This window comes from Oncorhynchus nerka, linkage group LG14, assembly GCF_034236695.1.
Source record: "Oncorhynchus nerka isolate Pitt River linkage group LG14, Oner_Uvic_2.0, whole genome shotgun sequence".
Lineage (NCBI taxonomy): Eukaryota > Metazoa > Chordata > Actinopteri > Salmoniformes > Salmonidae > Oncorhynchus > Oncorhynchus nerka.
This window is the reverse complement of record NC_088409.1, coordinates 18,461,517-18,483,601: the sequence shown is the minus strand read 5'-3', so window position 1 is coordinate 18,483,601 and position 22,085 is coordinate 18,461,517. Positions and strand designations below refer to the sequence as shown.

At 44.6% G+C, this 22,085-nt stretch overlaps 2 protein-coding genes across 3 annotated transcripts; both read right to left on the bottom strand.

Annotated features, from left to right (window-relative positions):
• Window positions 1-89: 89 nt before the first annotated feature.
• myo1eb (myosin IEb) lies at window positions 90-19,330 on the bottom strand. 2 transcript variants are annotated; one of them, XM_065027646.1, is made up of 27 exons: window positions 19,080-19,330; window positions 13,461-13,598; window positions 12,987-13,076; window positions 12,162-12,256; window positions 11,925-12,012; window positions 11,732-11,821; window positions 11,373-11,504; window positions 11,156-11,290; window positions 10,925-11,057; window positions 10,614-10,810; window positions 10,086-10,166; window positions 8,696-8,782; window positions 8,509-8,595; window positions 8,209-8,376; window positions 7,893-7,978; window positions 7,715-7,796; window positions 6,439-6,644; window positions 6,066-6,210; window positions 5,839-5,953; window positions 3,993-4,162; window positions 3,617-3,762; window positions 3,366-3,512; window positions 2,365-2,522; window positions 2,180-2,254; window positions 1,877-2,093; window positions 1,537-1,712; window positions 90-1,256 (listed from the first exon to the last, which is right to left on the bottom strand). In XM_065027646.1, the coding sequence occupies exons 1-27, from the start codon at window positions 19,080-19,082 to the stop codon at window positions 1,180-1,182; spliced, it is 3,324 nt and encodes a 1,107-aa protein (XP_064883718.1). In that variant the 5' UTR covers window positions 19,083-19,330; the 3' UTR covers window positions 90-1,179. The 2 variants fall into 2 exon arrangements, with proteins under 2 accessions (XP_064883718.1, XP_064883717.1); XM_065027645.1 differs by lacking the exon at window positions 19,080-19,330 and adding an exon at window positions 18,788-18,814.
• Window positions 19,331-19,503: 173 nt separating this feature from the next.
• LOC135575161 (phosphatidylinositol 4-kinase beta-like) lies at window positions 19,504-21,743 on the bottom strand. The gene is made up of 2 exons (XM_065027653.1): window positions 21,329-21,743; window positions 19,504-21,104 (listed from the first exon to the last, which is right to left on the bottom strand). The coding sequence occupies exons 1-2, from the start codon at window positions 21,444-21,446 to the stop codon at window positions 20,923-20,925; spliced, it is 300 nt and encodes a 99-aa protein (XP_064883725.1). The 5' UTR covers window positions 21,447-21,743; the 3' UTR covers window positions 19,504-20,922.
• Between the last annotated feature and the right edge of the window lie 342 nt (window positions 21,744-22,085).

The window sequence follows — 22,085 nt, the reverse complement described above, 5'->3', positions numbered from 1 at the left end:
GACATGACCAGTGTCCATAGGCTGTAAAAAGAGTGTCATGGGACAATCTTTGGTGACCCCCCTCCCCACAAAGAAACAACCCCTCAATATTTGATGGTTTACAATTCTTTTAATTTTTTGTTCATTATGACCTTATGTCAACTGTCGACAAACAATCAACTGTCTTTTTCTTTTTTTAACAGACTATCTCTGGGTAATAACATGTACCATGTAGCCTATTATAAAACATGGGAAATGGTTGGCTCTGTTAATGTCTTATATGGTTCATCATCATCTTAGGTAGATATTTCACAATTCTATATCAGTGAAGATCGGTAAGGCTGGGTTTACACAGGCAGCCCAATTCTGGTTATTTTCCCATTAATTGGTCTTTTGGCCAATCAGACCAGCCCTTTTGCCGATAATTGGATAAAACATCAGAATTGGGCTGCCTGTGTAAACTCAGCCTTACAAATCTTCACTAATATAGAATTGTGAAATATCTACCTAAGACATGGATAATCACATAAAATACACAACTAATATATATTTTACAATATATATCTTGTCAAAAATGTTTTGTAATTACCCATTCTATCCCAACTCCACCTGAACTGAGATTATTATGGACATTTGGTCCTATGTATTAAACAAATGTGAAAGAGCAAATAAAACTAAGATGTATTTGAACACTTGAGGTAAATGGCTATAAAAAGATGCAGGATAAAATAAAACATATTTTTGTTCAGTCTTTAAAAAAAAGCTAACCCATGCTAAAACAATAGATACAATCCATTGATAAAAATTAGTAGTATTTGCACTTCAAACCATCTTTGGCAAAAATCATCGCATTCCCTTGTCTCGGACTCAAAAGAGAGATGGTATGGAGAAATTGCTTTAATGATGCTTTTTTGTTTTGTCTCTGTAGTAAATGCACTTGGTATGGTTGTAATTCTACTGTTGCCACCTGACTCCTTGCTCTCATTGGACATGTCCCTCATCGCTCCAGTCTAGATCTTCTCTCATTGGACATGTCCCTCATCGCTGCAGTCTAGATCTTCTCTCATTGGACATGTCCCTCATCGCTGCAGTCTAGATCTTCTCTCATTGGACAAGTCCCTCATCGCTCCAATCTAGATCTTATGTCCCTTGATCCAGTCTAGATCTTCTACCTTTAGACAAGTCCCTCATCGCTGCAGCCTAAATCTTCTTTACATAATTCCCAGGAAACATGCCTTCCCTCCCGCGAAGACAACCGTACCACCAGCCTGATGGATCTGGAGGGAGGATGGGTGAGAAAACCGGTCAATCTAGCCATTATAGACTATATAGCCCTTTTCTATCCTCAGAGTGAATTACAGGTGAAGCACAGGAAGACTGCATCACAGTTGAACATGTGGTTATGGTATACCTTTAATAATGCTACAATAATAGCAGTATATAATATGTAGCAGTACTTATAGTATATGACTAATAGCAGTTTTATACTACTGTAATTAATATACTCAGTTTATATAAATATAACTTCAGAGATGATCTACTGTAAGAGTTTAGTACCTTCAGTGAGGATTTCAATGACATCCTCCGCGTTGAAGCTCAGCTCATCAGTGTCCTGGGCGTCGTAAGCATACAGCGCTCGGCATTCTGGGGAGCGAGGCTTGGGCTTGGGGGCAGGCTTGGGGCGGCCCGCTCCTGGGGAAGGCTTGACCTCCTTCGAGCGTCTACGATGAACACTGAGCGAAATTGGGAGGAGAGACAAAGAGATTTAGAAAAAGTGCCTTTCTTGGTTTACAGTATATAATACCATTTGAGTTTTTTTTCCGAAACACCAGCAACAACAGGAAGAATATCAATTTTAACAACCTAACAAGTATTCAAACAGGACGTGAGAACTCACCCAGCCACTCCCTGGTCAGGCACGTTCATGAAAGCGGTGTCTGCCTGGCTCTGGTTGTTGGAGCGGTTGTTGGTCTGCCGGGACCTCTGTTGTCGGGGTAGTGTAGGCTGCTCCATACTGGACTGCCGGCGGAGCAGAGAGACCCTGGACGCCCTGGACGAGGGTGGCCCACCCCGCTGACCACCACCCCCACCTCGGCCTCTGCCCCTGGGGGCGCCTGAGACAGATGAGGGAGATGTTGAGTCAGGTCAAAAGTGAAATGAGTGCCATCATTGGAGAGGCTCAGATATCTAGTTCTCTCACCTTGTGACTGCTGTCCTGAGCCTGGAGTCTGGTTTCCCATGTAGCGACTTTTCCTGTTGTCCCTGCGGGTCGGTCCTGGGGAACACATGACAAAAAGGTGTGATGGGTCTGAAATGCTATGGGACGGTTGCAGACTCAGATTAAGCCTACTAATAGAAGGCTCCATTCAAAGTGCTTGGACTCACTGGAGTTCTTTGGGAGCCCGGGTCCGATGGTGACTATGAGGACCTTGCTGCTGGGCTTCACAACCGCCTCTTCTCCTTGGCCCGGCTGGAACTGGATCTGCCTGGAGCCAGCAGCTGAGAACGGCCCCCAACCTCCCTTCTTCACCTTAAACTCCAGTCTAAACGAGGAACGGAGAGGGGAGAGAGAAGCGCAATGGGTTAAGATATGGCTTAAAAGACTCAAACTGGATAACTTTTGCGTTATGCATCTTTGAGATTATTCATGATCGTTGAGCAGTTGCAACATCCCTTTTTGGACTTATAAATTAATGATTTAATTGATTCTCTAAGAATATAATAATTTAGCTTGGGGGGCGTCTCCCGCCAAAATGTTTAAAGGCCCTCCTCTTGGCCGCAGGTCTTGCTGTTTTAAAGCAAATTTCCGTGCCATTCTACACATTTCAATATGAGGTAGGGAGAATTTTTTTGTTTTAAAAGCAAATTTTGTACAATTCTCCACATTTTGCCAGGGCTTATGCCATGTTCTTATGCTATCTGGGTGACTCAAACATTATAACAAAATCACAGCGAGACCCATGACATGACATTTTTGGAATTTTAGATTCTCCCTGAATGTCTAGTTTTCATTTTGGTGGTTGTACATGATCTTATAAAGATATAGCTCCATCTTTTATACATACTTTATATGTGGTTTTAGTCATTTAAGTTGCTGATAAATCAATACACTGCAGTCAGAACCCAAAATATAGGCTTACTTTACTCCAATGTTTGTATACAAAGTAAATGTAAAACTGTATAGCCTCAAAACATGGTTAAAGCTCTCTTTATGATATCATGGCTGATCAGTCCTTGCATCCATATCGGTCTATGAGAGAGGGGTTTTATTTCCCCAGCCCCATCCCTCAGCTTTTTATAGAAAACCACTGTTATGGTTTCAACTGTTTAACAGTAAGACCCCACTGATTGGTCTAAGGCTAAGCTCAGAGTAAAGACTGACTGACAGGTTGTTGAACTTTAGCGGTAGCTTCCTCTGGGTCTTCTCATCATAACGTTTGTAGAGCAGACTGAGGAACTCCGTCTTGAAGATGCACTGAAGGACACTGTCGTAATGTTCCTCGTGGATGATGAAGAAGTCATCCTGCAGGGTACTGAGGGAGGAAAGGAGACATCTTTTCAATGAAAAGCCCATTTCTACTACTGTGCATCATGACCATCAACTGGTATAACACTTCCAGAGTATTTAAACCGGCACCTGAGAGAGACTGACTGAATCTTCTCCACTTCTATCTGTCTCTTCAGAACCTCGTGGATCTGTCCCTTATCTGGTCCCTGCTTCACCTTCTCCCGACCAATCAGATACAGGAACTTAGGGGTCAGGATGAGGTCACGCTTCACAGTCTGCAAGATGGAGAGAGGGATATTATATAACTTGTTGCTATTATAGGCTTACTGACCAGGAACCACAATATATAGGGGGTTCATTGAGCAGACAAGCATTGGCAGTATCCACCAAACCATCAAGGGAGTAGAAACACTGTCTTGTCTATCTAACATGAATAACAATAGCATTATACGTTCTGTGACAATGTTAATGTTGGTTTGTTACTGTGGTCATACTTGACTCTTACCCTAAACCTGCGGTCATATTTGGCAACCACATCTGCAAAATCGATCTTCTCCCGGCGGCCCACGAACTGCCGGATCTCGGGGTGGTTGTCAGTGCCGATGTAGTCGCCCACAAAGTTCCTGTTGAGGCTGTTCCTCCTCCTCTCCTTCTTATTCAGTAGGATGTCTGAGGCTACAGCACACGACACAGTGTGATACAGTACTGAACTGACACTACACAGTACTGAACTGACAGGACACGACACAGTGTGATACAGTACTGAACTGACACTACACAGTACTGAACTGACAGGACACGACACAGTGTGATACAGTACTGAACTGACACTACACAGTACTGAACTGACAGGACACGACACAGTGTGATACAGTACTGAACTGACACTACACAGTACTGAACTGACAGGACACGACACAGTGTGATACAGTACTGAACTGACACTACACAGTACTGAACTGACAGGACACTACAGTGTGACACAGTACTGAACTGACAGGACACGACACAGTACTGAACCGACAGGACACGACACAGTGTGATACAGTACTGAACTGACAGGACACTACAGTGTGATACAGTACTGAACTGACACTACACAGTACTGAACCGACAGGACACTACATTGTGACACAGTACTGAACCGACAGGACACGACAGTGTGACACAGTACTGAACCGACAGGACACGACAGTGTGACACAGTACTGAACCGACAGGACACTACAGTGTGACACAGTACTGAACCGACAGGACACTACAGTGTGACAGGACACGACAGTGTGACACAGTACTGAACCGACAGGACACGACAGTGTGACACAGTACTGAACAGACAGGACACGACAGTGTGACACAGTACTGAACCGACAGGACACTACAGTGTGACACAGTACTGAACCGACAGGACACTACAGTGTGACACAGTACTGAACCGACAGGACACTACAGTGTGACACAGTACTGAACCGACAGGACACAGTGTGATACATTACTGAACTGACAGGACACAGTGTGATACAGTACTGAACCGACAGGACACAGTGTGATACAGGGCTTAACATATACAGTAGATATAGTGCACTATTATGCAGTACTGAACCGACAGGACACTACAGTGTGATACAGGGCTTAACATATACAGTAGATATAGTGCACTATTATGCAGTACTGACCTGACAGGATACAGGGCTTAACATATACAGTAGATATAGTGCACTATTATGCAGTACTGAACTGACAGGACACAGGGCTTAACATATACAGTAAATATAGTGCACTATTATGCAGTACTGAACTGACAGGATACAGGGCTTAACATATACAGTAGATATAGTGCACTATTTTGCAGTACTGAACTGACAGGACACAGGGCTTAACATATACAGTAGATATAGTGCACTATTATGCAGTACTGAACTGACAGGACACAGGCCTTAACATATACAGTAGATATAGTGCACTATTATGCAGTACTGAACTGACAGGACACAGGGCTTAACATATACAGTAGATATAGTGCACTATTATGCAGTACTGACCTGACAGGACAGTGTGATACAGGGCTTAACATATACAGTAGATATAGTGCACTATTATGCAGTACTGAACTGACAGGACACAGGGCTTAACATATACAGTAGATATAGTGCACTATTATGCAGTACTGAACTGACAGGACAGTGTGATACAGGGCTTAACATATACAGTAGATATAGTGCACTATTATGCAGTACTGACCTGACAGGACAGTGTGATACAGGGCTTAACATATACAGTAGATATAGTGCACTATTATGCAGTACTGACCGTACATGACAAAAAGCTGATTCCCAGAGAGAGAAACCTTACCTTCCTCTCTCATCTTGACGTACTTGCGGACGGCGATGTGTTTGCGCCAGGCCTTCTGGATGGCCCGAGCATATCCGTTATATTTCCTTTCCCTCATCTCCTCCAGCAAGAACAACTACAGAAACAGATTTCACAATACTTCTATAAATGATCATCTTTATAGTAAGAAGAACCAGACTGTTATGTGTCAGTATAGAGGTTTTCTAGGTAACGAGAGAAAGACGTACTGATTCTGGGGCCTTGATGAAGATCTTAGTCTTTCCCAGCTGGTACTGGTCCTGGTCCATGTTGACAGAGTGGAGGAGGTGCAGAACCCCCTTCCTCTCCTCCCCTGTCCACCGGGGCCATGTCTCCCTGGTCAGGATGGCGTACCTGTAGGACCACACAAATCCATTTTACTGGACTGGCAGAATGTCCTCAAGTCATGCATACATTTTTTAAATAAATGGAACCAAAGTATTGGGTGGAATTCATTCAGATCAAGCCAAACGCTGATTAAAACAACATGAACAAATACATTTGTACTGACGTTTGAAATCTGTGAAGCCAGCATGGAAATCCATCTCTTGGACCCCTGACCCCTATGACCTTAGGGCTCACCTCTGCAGGAACTTGGCGAAGGCTCGGCGGAATGCGTACCCGGCGCGGCGCACACGAATGTTCTCCCGCAGGCCCAGGTACTCCACCTGGTGTTTGGCCCGAGTGTCCTCCCAGTCCCGAGGCTTCTTGGTCTCGTTGGGCTTGATACAGCGGATGTAGTGGGGGGTGCACTTCATCAGGGTCTGGACCAGGTTGTTGGCTTGTTTCTGAAGGACATGGAGGTTCAATCACAGCTTGGTAGCACAGACCAGGCGCTCAGAGTAGTAAACAGACTGATGGAAGAAAATATATCCCCGTACAATAACACATTCAGTGACCCGTGGCCGGGATGTTATGGAAGACAGGGGTGGGGGAGTCACTCATCTGAGATTGGACTGGCATGTCTGTTTCCATAGCAACAATAACACATTCAGTGACCCGTGGCCGGGATGTTATGGAAGACAGGGGTGGGGGAGTCACTCATCTGAGATTGGACTGGCATGTCTGTTTCCATAGCAACAATAACACATTCAGTGACCCGTGGCCGGGATGTTACGGAAGACAGGGGTGGGGGAGTCACTCATCTGAGATTGGACTGGCATGTCTGTTTCCATAGCAACAATAACACATTCAGTGACCCGTGGCCGGGATGTTATGGAAGACAGGGGGGTGGGGGAGTCACTCATCTGAGATTGGACTGGCATGTCCGTTTCCATAGCAACAATAATACTTAGTGGACAGATCTACATAAACATAACTGGTATGGTAGTATCTGTGGGGAAGGAATGGGACAGGACACTACAGTGTCCTTACCTTGTTCTGGGTCTACAGAGATGATAGTAGCACACAACCGTGTCAGATCCTTACCTTGATCTGGGTCTACAGAGATTATAGTAGCACACAACCGTGTCAGATCCTTACCTTGATCTGGGTCTACAGAGATTATAGTAGCACACAACCGTGTCAGGTCCTTACCGTGTTCTAGGTCTACAGAGATTATAGTAGCACACAACCGTGTCAGATCCTTACCGTGTTCTGGGTCTACAGAGATTATAGTAGCACACAACCGTGTCAGATCCTTACCTTGTTCTGGGTCTACAGAGATTATAGTAGCACACAACGTGTCAGATCCTTACCTTGTTCTGGGTCTACAGAGATTATAGTAGCACACAACCGTGTCAGATCCTTACCTTGTTCTGGGTCTACAGAGATTATAGTAGCACACAACGTGTCAGATCCTTACCTTGTTCTGGGTCTACAGAGATTATAGTAGCACACAACCGTGTCAGATCCTTACCTTGATCTTGCTACTGGCGGTGGTAGGACGGCCCTTTTTCTCTGCCTCTAGGTTTTCTGGGAAAAGGGTTTTTATGAAGGCACTGCCCAAACACAGACAGACAGAGAGAGGCTGGTCAGTGGCAGACTATGTAATTATCATATAGTAGACCTGTTATAACACGTCTCACTACACTTACAATTCACTGCTCTGCATCAACTCAATGATGTCGTTGAAGAGCACATCTCTGTTCCTCTCACAGAAGCCACTGACATCATAGGACACCTGAGAGAGAGAGAGAGAGAGAGAGAGAAGCTATCAGTCTTTCATTTCAGCATTTTCCCTCTAACACATTCTGATATTTGGGATATGTGGGCTCCATGTTCTCCAAACCCCCACCAGGGGGCAATGTACCAAATGAAATCAAAGAGCTGTAATCTTTGGAATGTTGGATCAGGTTGCAATGAGGATGCATTGTAAAAGGCCCATAGTGTTGTACTGTATGGTGTCCGTGCCTTGCCAGCGTAGTGGTGCACTATGAAGCCTTTATTCCAGCTGTTGAAGTGCTCATGGGAGCTGATTCCCGCTTGTAGCTTCTGGATCAGGGTCTGGTCTGCGCCCTCCCCCTTAGCATGCATGGTGGCACACACATCGTCCAAGATACTCATGATGCCTGGGGGGTTCTGGGTAATAAGAACAGGGTATATCAAGAACTGTACCACACACACAACATCTACTGGTACTGTAACGAGTTCACCTGAATTACAGGCAAAATGTCTGGTCAACTTCAGCAATGGCCAAATATGATCACTCACCAGTTTGGACTCAATGAGGTCACACACGATTTTGTTGTTAAAGTACTCGATCGGCGTCCACTTGATCCCTTCCTGCACATACTCCTCCTACAAGAAACAACGTCAGTATCTGGGAAAACAGGCCAAAGTAATGTAGACGTATCACAAGACGAAAGAGTGAAACAAGTAATGTAGAGTTATAACTTACCTGCTCAGCTTTTAACGTGAGCTCAATGAAAATCTGCTGCAGCTTCTCATTCACAAAGTTGATGCAGAACTGCTCAAAGCCGTTTTTCTATTAGTGTTAAATAGAGATGTGAAGGAAAATGTTATGTTTGTGCTTTTCTAATAACCAATTCAACTGGGTTGATGCAAGTTACTGATGGATCATGCCTGGGAGGAATCCTCACTATCAGTATAAGCAATGTGGCAGTACGCCCACAACCAAGTTACTGATGGATCATGCCTGGGAGGAATCCTCACTATCAGTATAAGCAATGTGGCAGTACGCCCACAACCAAGTTACTGATGGATCATGCCTGGGAGGAATCCTCACTATCAGTATAAGCAATGTGGCAGTACGCCCACAACCAAGTTACTGATGGATCATGCCTGGGAGGAATCCTCACTATCAGTATAAGCAATGTGGCAGTACGCCCACAACCAAGTTACTGATGGATCATGCCTGGGTTGAATCCTCACTATCAGTATAAGCAATGTGGCAGTACGCCCACAACCAAGTTACTGATGGATCATGAATCCTCACTATCAGTATAAGCAATGTGGTTGAACAACCAAGTTACTGATGGATCATGCCTGGGTTGAATCCTCACTATCAGTATAAGCAATGTGGCAGTACGCCCACAACCAAGTTACTGATGGATCATGCCTGGGTTGAATCCTCACTATCAGTATAAGCAATGTGGCAGTACACCCAGAACCTTGTTTTGAGAAAGGAATATCTCAGTTTCAAGGTGTCAGCTTGGAGAGAAGAAGCCTTGTGAGGTATTGGTCGGTCACAAGCATGAACCAAAAGTTAATGATGAATGAATAATAAATAAGCTAAATCATGGAAATATAACTTGTCTGTGTAAGCAGTATTTAAGAGACCCAACTGGACTGCCCCGGCAGAGATAATACTTGGTGCATTTGTTTGTTGGAACCTCTCCAGCTTGATGATAATAAAGAATCATTCATTTAAGGTTGACTTCAGGTGTCCCTGGTGGTCATTCCCACAACAGAGAGCATACGGAGCATTAACGATTTTGTATGAATAAAAAGCAGTTACAATTCAACGTAACTGGAGGTGGCAATTAGGTGTGCAGGACACGTGTGATTAGGTGTGCAGGACACGTGTGATTAGGTGTGCAGGACACGTGTGATTAGGTGTGCAGGACACGTGTGATTAGGTGTGCAGGACACGTGTGATTAGGTGTGCAGGACACGTGTGATTAGGTGTGCAGGACATATATGAAACTAAATGATGTGGTCTAACAGCCTATAGGTGGAAATCATTATGTATACAGTGTTACAAGAAATGAAGCCTAGTCCAACAGAAGAAGTGGAACTCCTGTATGAGGAAGCACAGAAATATCCACCTGGAAGATTTCAAAGCCATAGATGTCCAGCACCCCGATGTTGAATTCCTCGTGGTCTTTCTGTATGGCTTTGTTGATAGACTGGGGGAGTGGAGAGAAGAAAGAAATCTATGAAGAAGTTGAATTGCTAGTCTATATTTTCATGATACAGTAACTACAATAAAATAATGTGTCGTGGTCGTAGCAACAGTACTGCAGTAAACCTCTTGTGAGACAACAGGACAGAACATGTGTAAGCGGTGATGCCTCCCTACTGCTCCCATCTCTAGACGTGTTCTGTCTTGTGTGGCTCCCAACCCAGCAGTCAAAAGACAAACAACTGGACAAGAATTCAGACAGCAAGTCCAATACATGTTCCGATAAGAGAGATGACTCTTTGTAGTAATTGTGAACATGTTTGGCCATGCTTTGCTGTTAAATGTTCCCTCTACTAGTTAATCAGTCAAAATATACTGTAGGTGAGCAAATTGATGAGGATTAAAGGAACCTCACTGACAGGTTCCTTCTGAAATTAAAATGGACACCTACATCCACAAGAAAGTCAAACAGGCGTGAGTAGAGGGCTTTGGAGAGGGCGTCCCGTGTGAAGGAGGCCTGCTCTGTGTTCAGAGTGACAGCGATGCTCTCCGTCTTGCCTCCCCACTTGCTGTCCATGATCCGGCTGGTCAGCTTGTTTTTCAGACCCTCCTGGGAGATTCCCAACAGGTAGGCCGGGAACGCCAGGACTGCCGGAACATGGAGGAAGGGAAGTGATATAGGACAGCGAGAGAGATCACAAGTGCAAAGAGGGTATAGGATAGGGGTTGGTTTGGGATTGTGTGTGTATGTATGTAACTCACAGTCCTCACTCTCCACCACAGCGTAGTTTCCCTCCTCTCTGAAGGCGATGTTACCCAGATGCAGGATGCCTGCTACGATCTGCATCACCATGTCCTGATCATCTACAGACAGGCCCACCACTGACATGGCCTCCTAAAACACAGACACACAATGAAGACAAACTGCCTCTCTATACAAGTGAAAAAAAAGAAAGAGAGTGAGACAGAGACAGAGAGAGAGACAGAGCTCACCATGGTGTCAGAGAATTCCTTCTTATCGTTGACATCCTCCACGGTGTAGGTGCCAGACTGATTCAGGTAGAGGTAGTAGTCAGGTGTGGTGACGCCAAGGTTCTCCCTCATCTCTTTAGTGGCGCCCCCCAGGAGCTAAGGGTCAGAGGTCATTAGGTCAAAGGTTAATTAAGTGATGGAATTTTCTCCATAATTAGTTATTGTTATTCTGTCCCACCTGGTAGTAGATGTGGAAGTTCCTCTCTCCCTGGTTCTGTGACACCACCCTGGACTTCTCCAACAGGAAGTTGGAGATCTTCCCTCCGTCTGGCTCTCCTCCACGGCTGAACTGGATCTCAAAGTACTTCCCCTGTGGTAAAAACAGACAGTGATGAAGGTTCCTTGTCCAGATAAGGCCTAAACCAGGAATGCAACAACAAAGCTCCACCTACAATCCTCCCTATTGCTTCACCTATCTGGTCCCATCAGCTCTGCCAATGGGAGTGAATGGCAGAAGGCCAAAACATTTTGGAATGAAATGCACCCCTAATTCCTTATCCATTCTATCAGTATTCCCAGATTCCCGGTTCTACTCACAAAGCGACTAGAGTTATTGTTGCGCACAGTCTTGGCATTCCCAAAGGCCTCCAGGAGAGGGTTGGATTGGAGGATGATGTCTTTTACGTGCTGTGAAGAAGAATAAAGGAGAACAGATGAATCCACTCATATGTGTCTGAGAAGAAGAAATGAGAGAATGGAAGGGAGCATTAGTCAAATGTATCCCCTATACCTGGACTTTGGGACCTCCGCCCGACACCTTGGAGATGTAACCCATTATGTATTTAGCTGCTACAGTCTTTCCTGCTCCACTCTCCCCACTGCAAACACAACAGAAAGCTTTGGGAAACAGGGCAACACCCTAACTCATTGTGATGGTATCCCATTGACAGAATGCATGGTTTATGTGACAGTTCAGGTTACAAGAAGTATAAAGTTTGATCTCTAGGAGTGAGATGATTGGTCAGACCTGATGATGACACACTGGTTCTCACAGTCGATCATCATGTTGCGGTACATGTTGTCAGCCAGGGCATAGATGTGAGGGGGGTTCTCATACTGGGCCTGGAAAAGGAAGAGAAAGCATTATTCCAGTGTCCACGGCAGGTAGCCTAGCAGTTAAGAGTATTGGGCCAATAATCAAAAGGTCGCTGGTTCGAATCCCCACGCCGACTAGCTGTCGATGTGCCCTTGACCAAGGCACTTAACCCCATTTGTTCCTGTAAGTCACTCTGGATAAGAACACCTGCTAAATTACTCATTTGAAGAAAATAAATATTTTCTACAAGCCCTAGGTGACTTGCTTTCAAACATTAACATGTATTTGTATTTTATTTTGTCCAGCTCGGTAAACAGCATTCGCAATAGATGACGCTTCTTACTTACATGACTAAAAAAAGGCATTTACAAAAACTTCTGCAGTACAATACATTGTCACATATTTGTAACTGAAGTGGTTAATGGAGTGTCTACTGGTCCCTCAGACCCGAGTGAAACCAAAGAAATGAAGGAGGTAACTGAGAAACAGGAAGCCTTGGGGTTATTCATTAACTCTGTGATTATGAGGTGAGGTAAACTATGGACAACTTAATGGCATTGAACAGATCCTTTACATGATAGTGGGAATGAGAGAGGGCACACTTTGCATCACCTATTGATAAGCAGCATTTTATACACTACAGTTTCACCGTCTAGATCGAGAGATGCAAACAAATCCTGAAACTGGTAGGTAGGTAGGTAGGTGCAGCCAGCCAGCAGCAAGCCCAGCGGCTTTAGTAGTGTGTATATTACTCACAGCTCCCTGGTAGAGATCCACCTCTCTGTCGGTGAAGTAGGGCAGCTGTTTAAAGGGGTTGACAGAGATCAGCACCGACCCTATGTAGGTCTGAGGAAGACACGTTAAGAAGAACTTGAATATCCATCTAGAAGACACCACCGCCAGGGACCACAACAACGTTGACGTGTGTAGCTGTGATCACAGTGTTAGTCCCTAACGCTACATGGTGTAAATATGGTGGTTGAGACAAACATATTATCCTTCCATGTTGTTCTACACCTTTTAAAGTATGTTATTAAGGCTAATCTCATAACAGGCTGATGTGGGTGAAGTGATCACACAGGTGTGTAGGTCCATAGGGTGTGTGTGTGTGTGTGACAGAGAGACCACGGTGTATGTACATCTACAAAGCACAGCAAAGCCTCAGTGTATTTGCCACATATAGCAGTGTGTGTCCTGGTTCTCTGGTACTAAGTTGAAGCTGAAGGATACAAAGATGTAGTCGTCCATGTATCTCTTCTTGAGGTTGTCAGTGATGGCATCCTCGTTGATCTTGGAGAGCAGGACCATGTCGTCCACCCCGCTGATCTTAACATTCTGGGTCTGCCAGTGGTAGCGCTCCTTACTCCCCTGAGACAGACAAACAGACAGAAAGAGAGGGAGATAGAAACTTATTGCAACCAATCTGTGCAAATTCAAATTCGCTCTCTTTCCATTCCAACTCCTCTCCTCATCCATTAAGGAACACTCATACGTCCTCATTAACTGACTGAGGAGTGGGAGTTGGAAAGATCAGTGATGAGCTGGTAGCAGGGGAAACTGAATATGCCAGAATCTGACATACCAACTACTTTACACAAGAGGCTGTGAGCTCTTCAAGATCGCATTGTGGAGTTCTGGAAATGTACAACGGTTTGTGTGGTGCAAATAGTAATGTCCGCACAGTGAACACCAGTGGTCACCAACCTTGTACACAATAAATTACATAAAAGTAGCAATCAATACACTTGTTAGACTGTGCTTGTTAGACTGTGCCTGCCACAAATAAGCTGAATGTGTTATGACCATAAAGTAAAGAAACACAGTCTTCATACTCACCACACGACCATAAAGATGTTCCCACCATAACACATGTATTACACAACTACAGCAGCCTCTATTTCAAAAGAGGATGAGAACTATGATCATACTCAAACAGCTAAAGAAATGTCTCAACCGTTGACGTGAATGTACTCACTCTTACCAAAACCTTGGATATTGCCATATTGATCACAAGTTAGTGAGGTAATGTCATAATATAGCTGTGTGCCTGCCAGGATGAATCAGAACAGTATCATTTATTTATTATTTAAACTTGATTTAACTAGGCAAGTCACTTCATAACAACTTCTTGACAGCCTACCAAGAGACAAACGATGACGGCCTACCAAGAGACAAACGATGACGGCCTACCAAGAGACAAACGATGACGGCCTACCAAGAGTCAAGCGTTTATGATTGAAATACCCTCGTCAATTCAGTGGTGTAAAGTAGTTGTCAAACACACATCACATTATACAAGGTGCTGAATGAGAAACTCTGCATATAAAAGAAACAGAAAGGCTAAGCATCAATATAGTGTGTAGGCAGTAGGCTGTAGACCGTAGGCTGTAGACCGTAGGCTATAGGCTGTAGACTGTAGGCTGTAGACCGTAGGCTATAGGCTATAGGCTGTAGGCCGTAGACCGTAGGCTATAGGCTGTAGGCTATAGGCTATAGGCTATAGGCTGTAGGCTGTAGGCTATAGGCTATAGGCTGTAGGCTGTAGGCTGTAGGCCGTAGGCTATAGGCTGTAGGCCGTAGACCGTAGGCTGTAGGCTGTAGGCCATAGACCGTAGGCTATAGGCTGTAGGCCGTAGACCGTAGGCTATAGGCTGTAGGCTATAGGCTATAGGCTGTAGGCCGTAGGCTATAGGCTATAGGCTATAGGCTGTAGGCCGTAGGCTATAGGCTGTAGGCTATAGGCTATAGGCTGTAGGCTGTAGGCTGTAGGCTATAGGCTGTAGGCTATAGGCTGTAGGCTGTAGGCTATAGGCTGTAGGCTGTAGACCGTAGGCTGTAGGCCGTAGACCGTAGGCTGTAGGCTGTAGGCCGTAGACCGTAGGCTATAGACTGTGTTGTTTCTTCATTCATTCACTGATGGTCAGATGGGCAAGAAGAGGCAATGCCACGAGGGAAATACCTTGTGATTTATCAGTCATGAATCACCATGACAGACAGATGGTTTGAGTATTGCAACAGACAGTCCAGTTCTCGTAGAACAGTCATGCGTCTGTGGAATTTTTAACAAGGAACCAAACAGGTCACAGGGTGAATACCAGCAGTTTGTTCCCCTTTTCTCTAACTTGATCAGTACTGATAAAAAAACTAGATCGGGAGAGGAAGAATATTCTGTCACGTTGTCCTCCTGAATGTGTCCAACCAATACAGAGTCCCGATGTTGAATCTCAAAGCTATGACCAGGTATCATTTTGTATGCATGACATCACAGGGGTCTGTCCCCCGTGGACCTCAAATCTTCCTATCCTGATTTGTCTACATTCCATTTCCCTCCCAGGGCCTGTTCAATGGGGATAACCCTGCCCAGACACGTTGCTCCTGGTTGATTCATTTGAATCAGCTTCACCTGCAGTTTGACAGGGAAACAATTTTGCTAGCTGAGTGCAGTAACATTTAGAGGCAAAACATGTACTATAGTAGCATAGCCACGGGAAGTAATTGAGAGTTGGGGGTATTGTTTGTGGAGGTGGACAGGGTGGCAGCAGAGAAAACATGTACTATAGTAGCATAGCCACGGGAAGTAATTGAGAGTTGGGGGTATTGTTTGTGGAGGTGGACAGGGTGGCAGCAGAGAAAACATGTACTATAGTAGCATAGCCACGGGAAGGAGTTGGGGGTATTGTTTGTGGAGGTGGACAGGGTGGCAGCAGAGAAAACATGTACTATAGTAGCATAGCCACGGGAAGTAATTGAGAGTTGCATAGCCACGGGAAGTAATTGAGAGTTGGGAGTATTGTTTGTGGAGGTGGACAGGGTGGCAGCAGAGAAAACATGTACTATAGTAGCATAGCCACGGGAAGTAATTGAGAGTTGGGGGTATTGTTTGTGGAGGTGGACAGGGTGGCAGCAGAGAAAACATGTACTATAGTAGCATAGCCACAGGAAGTAATTGAGAGTTGGGGGTATTGTTTGTGGAGGTGGACAGGGTGGCAGCAGAGAAAACATGTACTATAGTAGCATAGCCACGGGAAGTAATTGAGAGTTGGGGGTATTGTTTGTGGAGGTGGACAGGGTGGCAGCAGAGAAAACATGTACTATAGTAGCATAGCCACGGGAAGTAATTGAGAGTTGGGGGTATTGTTTGTGGAGGTGGACAGGGTGGCAGCAGAGAAAACATGTACTATAGTAGCATAGCCACGGGAAGTAATTGAGAGTTGGGGGTATTGTTTGTGGAGGTGGACAGGGTGGCAGCAGAGAAAACATGTACTATAGTAGCATAGCCACGGGAAGTAATTGGGGGTATTGTTTGTGGAGGTGGACAGGGTGGCAGCAGAGAAAACATGTACTATAGTAGCATAGCCACGGGAAGTAATTGGGGGTACTGTTTGTGGAGGTGGACAGGGTGGCAGCAGAGAAAACATGTACTATAGTAGCATAGCCACGGGAAGTAATTGGGAGTTGGGGGTATTGTTTGTGGAGGTGGACAGGGTGGCAGCAGAGAAAACATGTACTATAGTAGCATAGCCACGGGAAGTAATTGAGAGTTGGGGGTATTGTTTGTGGAGGTGGACAGGGTGGCAGCAGAGAAAACATGTACTATAGTAGCATAGCCACGGGAAGTAATTGAGAGTTGGGGGTATTGTTTGTGGAGGTGGACAGGGTGGCAGCAGAGAAAACATGTACTATAGTAGCATAGCCACGGGAAGTAATTGGGAGTTGGGGGTATTGTTTGTGGAGGTGGACAGGGTGGCAGCAGAGAAAACATGTACTATAGTAGCATAGCCACGGGAAGTAATTGAGAGTTGGGGGTATTGTTTGTGGAGGTGGACAGGGTGGCAGCAGAGAAAACATGTACTATAGTAGCATAGCCACGGGAAGTAATTGAGAGTTGGGGGTATTGTTTGTGGAGGTGGACAGGGTGGCAGCAGAGAAAACATGTACTATAGTAGCATAGCCACGGGAAGTAATTGAGAGTTGGGGGTATTGTTTGTGGAGGTGGACAGGGTGGCAGCAGAGAAAACATGTACTATAGTAGCATAGCCACGGGAAGTAATTGAGAGTTGGGGGTATTGTTTGTGGAGGTGGACAGGGTGGCAGCAGAGAAAACATGTACTATAGTAGCATAACCACGGGAAGTAATTGAGAGTTGGGGGTATTGTTTGTGGAGGTGGACAGGGTGGCAGCAGAGAAAACATGTACTATAGTAGCATAGCCACGGGAAGTAATTGGGGGTATTGTTTGTGGAGGTGGACAGGGTGGCAGCAGAGAAAACATGTACTATAGTAGCATAGCCACGGGAAGTAATTGGGAGTTGGGGGTATTGTTTGTGGAGGTGGACAGGGTGGCAGCAGAGAAAACATGTACTATAGTAGCATAGCCACGGGAAGTAATTGGGAGTTGGGGGTATTGTTTGTGGAGGTGGACAGGGTGGCAGCAGAGAAAACATGTACTATAGTAGCATAGCCACGGGAAGGAGTTGGGGGTATTGTTTGTGGAGGTGGACAGGGTGGCAGCAGAGAAAACATGTACTATAGTAGCATAGCCACGGGAAGTAATTGGGGGTATTGTTTGTGGAGGTGGACAGGGTGGCAGCAGAGAAAACATGTACTATAGTAGCATAGCCACGGGAAGTAATTGGGGGTATTGTTTGTGGAGGTGGACAGGGTGGCAGCAGAGAAAACATGTACTATAGTAGCATAGCCACGGGAAGTAATTGGGGGTATTGTTTGTGGAGGTGGACAGGGTGGCAGCAGAGAAAACATGTACTATAGTAGCATAGCCACGGGAAGTAATTGGGGGTATTGTTTGTGGAGGTGGACATGGTGGCAGCAGAGAAAACATGTACTATAGTAGCATAGCCACGGGAAGGAGTTGGGGGTATTGTTTGTGGAGGTGGACAGGGTGGCAGCAGAGAAAACATGTACTATAGTAGCATAGCCACGGGAAGTAATTGGGGGTATTGTTTGTGGAGGTGGACAGGGTGGCAGCAGAGAAAACATGTACTATAGTAGCATAGCCACGGGAAGTAATTGGGGGTATTGTTTGTGGAGGTGGACAGGGTGGCAGCAGAGAAAACAATGTTTTGCATGCTCTAATTGGTCCACTAATACAGGATTATTCAAATAAAGAAAACATGACTTATTGTGATTTTTCAGTGGGTGCTGCAGCACCCCTACTCTCTGTGGCTATGTGTAGTAGACTATGGGTATGCCTAGGCTGTGATTTAGGTGTGCATGCAATGACCCCTGGGAAAAGTGTATGCCCAGCCTAGTCGTGCGTTTCCATCTGTGGGTAGGCCTAAACGTTGTGCCTATTCCAATGTTATTATATACTATAGCCCCCTTTCCTTGTCACCTTTCCTATAACCTAGCACCACTGATCATGACTTGACAGGTGGAAGCAGCACTAAGGTGAAAACCTGTCCATACTTTTCAGTTATTGGAAAGGAGTTCAAGGAGTACTGGGACATTTGAGGCAATAGTCTACTGATTGAATCAAATGTAGACACTGTCTACCTGTTCACAAGGAAGTCTGTGCAAAAGATAAATGCGCAGACTTACTAATATTTGCATCGTGTGGATCCAACAGTGCCAGTTGTTTAAAGTTCGTGATTTATGAATCAAAGAACGGACAGCGCCTTTTCAAGCTTCGGTCGGGCATCCAAGGATATTTGTCGACAATCCTCGTCATCCACCAGGTTTCTGTATCACAAACACTAGGCAATCGGACTTGTTGGCTCAAGGAAATATTCTCCAGTCGGGAGAACTTCGAGTAGGCTAAACATTCGATGAATGATGTTTAAATTATTTTCGGTGTGTAGTTGGTGATTGAGAAAAAGTATAGGTTACTTACCATTTTAACTTGATATTACTTCCTGATTGAGAAATCCACCTTACACGGAAAGCTTGAGGAGCTAAGCAAGGAGTGTCACGAGCTCAGGTGAAACTCAAACGTAATATCATACTTATAAATCTAAAGAGGGTTCATTTAATTGTCGTATATGCTGTTTTCTATCAATGTAAAAACGTTCACCCGGTGCTTCAACGTTGATTGAATAGCCTTGCCTGACTTCTTCTAAGGAGGTGGGGTCAGTTTAAGTAATTTAAACATTTGCTTAATGGCGGAAGTGTGGACAGGTAAGGGAATACCTTTGCAGATGGCATGATGGTGTTTTTTTAAAGTCTATCACCCACGTACAATGGTGTAAAGTAGTAGTTGTAGTAAATAGTAACGTATTGAAATATCCAGACAGGTAAAAATGTCATTTTCAACAACCTGACAGACAAATTAAATTTATTACAAAGAAAAATGTACAAGTTAAGGGAGGTCACGTGATCATAACAGCTGGTCCATTAAATAACAGTTCATAAAGAAATAAAAAGGTTTGACAAAAACACTAAAGGTAGTAGAAAAACTATTGGGAGAAATACATTTAATTAAGATTCTAGCTTGTAATTGGTTTGCCCTTACACATTCAGACATCTGGAACAGGGGTGAGAATCCAGATTCTATTGAGATGAATGTAGAGTGGTGGATGGACATAAATAATCTCTATCCTGCCCAAAAACACAGGAAATCATCCATACAGTTCATAGACCCCATCTTTATCAACCTCCATCCAAAAGCATTCTGATTTAGAAATGTTGAAGTAACACTTTAAGCCAACCATTCATGAATTGACTATTTTACTCAATGTTCAAAGCCTTTGCTGCTTTTGTGAAATACTAGGTTCTTCTGAGGTACTTCAGTCACACTGGTTCTTGTAAATCTGCTTTGCTCTCCTTTTGTCTACTCAGACCCTCCCCACAAGTACCAGTTTCTTGTGGCTCAATACAGACAGTAGTAGGCTCTTCTTCGTCCTCCAAAATTATACCAGGTAGAAATACAAGTCTTCACAGTTGAGTCATGTCCCTTCATACAAAGTGATGCACAAAAGCTTACAGAAGAAATGAGGTTGATAGAAGATACATCTGTAGCGTGGCGCTACCTCATTCCAACCCACTATTGTCGGATCATATTTTGAGGGAACTATGTGCATCTAGCAAACAATGTCACTCCTCAACAACCAAGAACAGTCATGAGTATGTCAGTCCAAAGACAATGGAAACAGAGCTGGTTCCTAAGCATTTCACTAAGTGTTCATTCCATGACTGAGAAAGTGTAGAGAAAACCACTGTAATAGAGAGTTTGGAATGAAATGGTCAATATGGAGACTGAACACCATCACACACTGGGGTGAGACAGATTGATTTAAAGGGCCGGTGAGTGTCATGTATATCTGAGGCACAGGGAAACTGTACCATTACATACTGCAGAGACGGGGAGAAACAGAACACATTCCTATTGGAGAAAACAAAGCACATGGAAAGATATAAGGTGGTAAAACAGACAGAGAAACAGAGAGACATGAATAAAGATGCAGGAAAAGATGAAATCCACAGCTGAAACCTCTCCAATCTCCTGTCTAAATCCTGTGAGGAAAGACATCAGTCCAAGGTTGAGGTGGTGTTAGAAACAACTATAAACTATGAATGTATTCTGTCTGTAGAGGTATGGGGACTTGTAGGGGGAGTGGTCTCTGCCCGTGGTGCGGCCTCTCCAGTCCAGTCCATGTATGTCCACTACACATTTAGAAACACACACACGCACTCATGTATCCTTTCCATACACACGTCCTGTACACACGCACACACGTTCACATGATGCCGTTGGTGAGGTACTGGAAGCCGTCATAGAGCTTGGTGGTGATGGAGCGCATGGATCCGTCCACCATCTGCTCCACCAGGACCTGCAGCTGTTCCTCCGTCAGGCTCATGTGGAAACGCTCCTTCAGGGTCCGGATGGTGCTGGAGCCGTGGAAGCAGGGCAGCTGGGAGCCTGGTAGGGAGAAGAGAGGGACACTGATGAAGTACAGTGTAGTACAGTTTGTTACTCATAACGACCAAGTGTACTTCTCCATAAAGCACTTTCCTTAAAGATAAAGCTACTTTACAGGACTAACTAAAGCGAACATGACTACTACACAGACTAGGACCAGAGAGACATGTCATGACTGATACACAGTTGTGGGTTAGGACAAGGTAAGTATGAAGAGTAATTACCTTGCTGCATGATCTCCACTATCTGGATGACTTTGTCCATGTGTTTACGTGCTGCTATCAGGCCCTGCAGCATGAGCATCTTATAGTAATTAAACATGTCTCCATCCAGACCTCCCATCACCTACAGAGACAGAGCATCTTATAGTAATTAAACATGTCTCCATCACCTACAGAGACAGAGCATCTTATAGTAATTAAACATGTCTCCATCACCTACAGAGACAGAGCATCTTATAGTAATTAAACATGTCTCCATCCAGACCTCCCATCACCTACAGAGACAGAGCATCTTATAGTAATTAAACATGTCTCCATCCAGACCTCCCATCACCTACAGAGACAGAGCATCTTATAGTAATTAAACATGTCTCCATCACCTACAGAGACAGAGCATCTTATAGTAATTAAACATGTCTCCATCTCTCCATCACCTACAGAGACAGAGCATCTTATAGACCTCCCATCACCTACAGAGACAGAGCATCTTATAGTAATTAAACATGTCTCCATCCAGACCTCCCATCACCTACAGAGACAGAGCATCTTATAGTAATTAAACATGTCTCCCCATACAGAGACAGAGCATCAGACCTCCCATCACCTACAGAGACAGAGCATCTTATAGTAATTAAACATGTCTCCATCACCTACAGAGACAGAGCATCTTATAGTAATTAAACATGTCTCCATCCAGACCTCCCATCACCTACAGAGACAGAGCATCTTATAGTAATTAAACATGTCTCCATCCAGACCT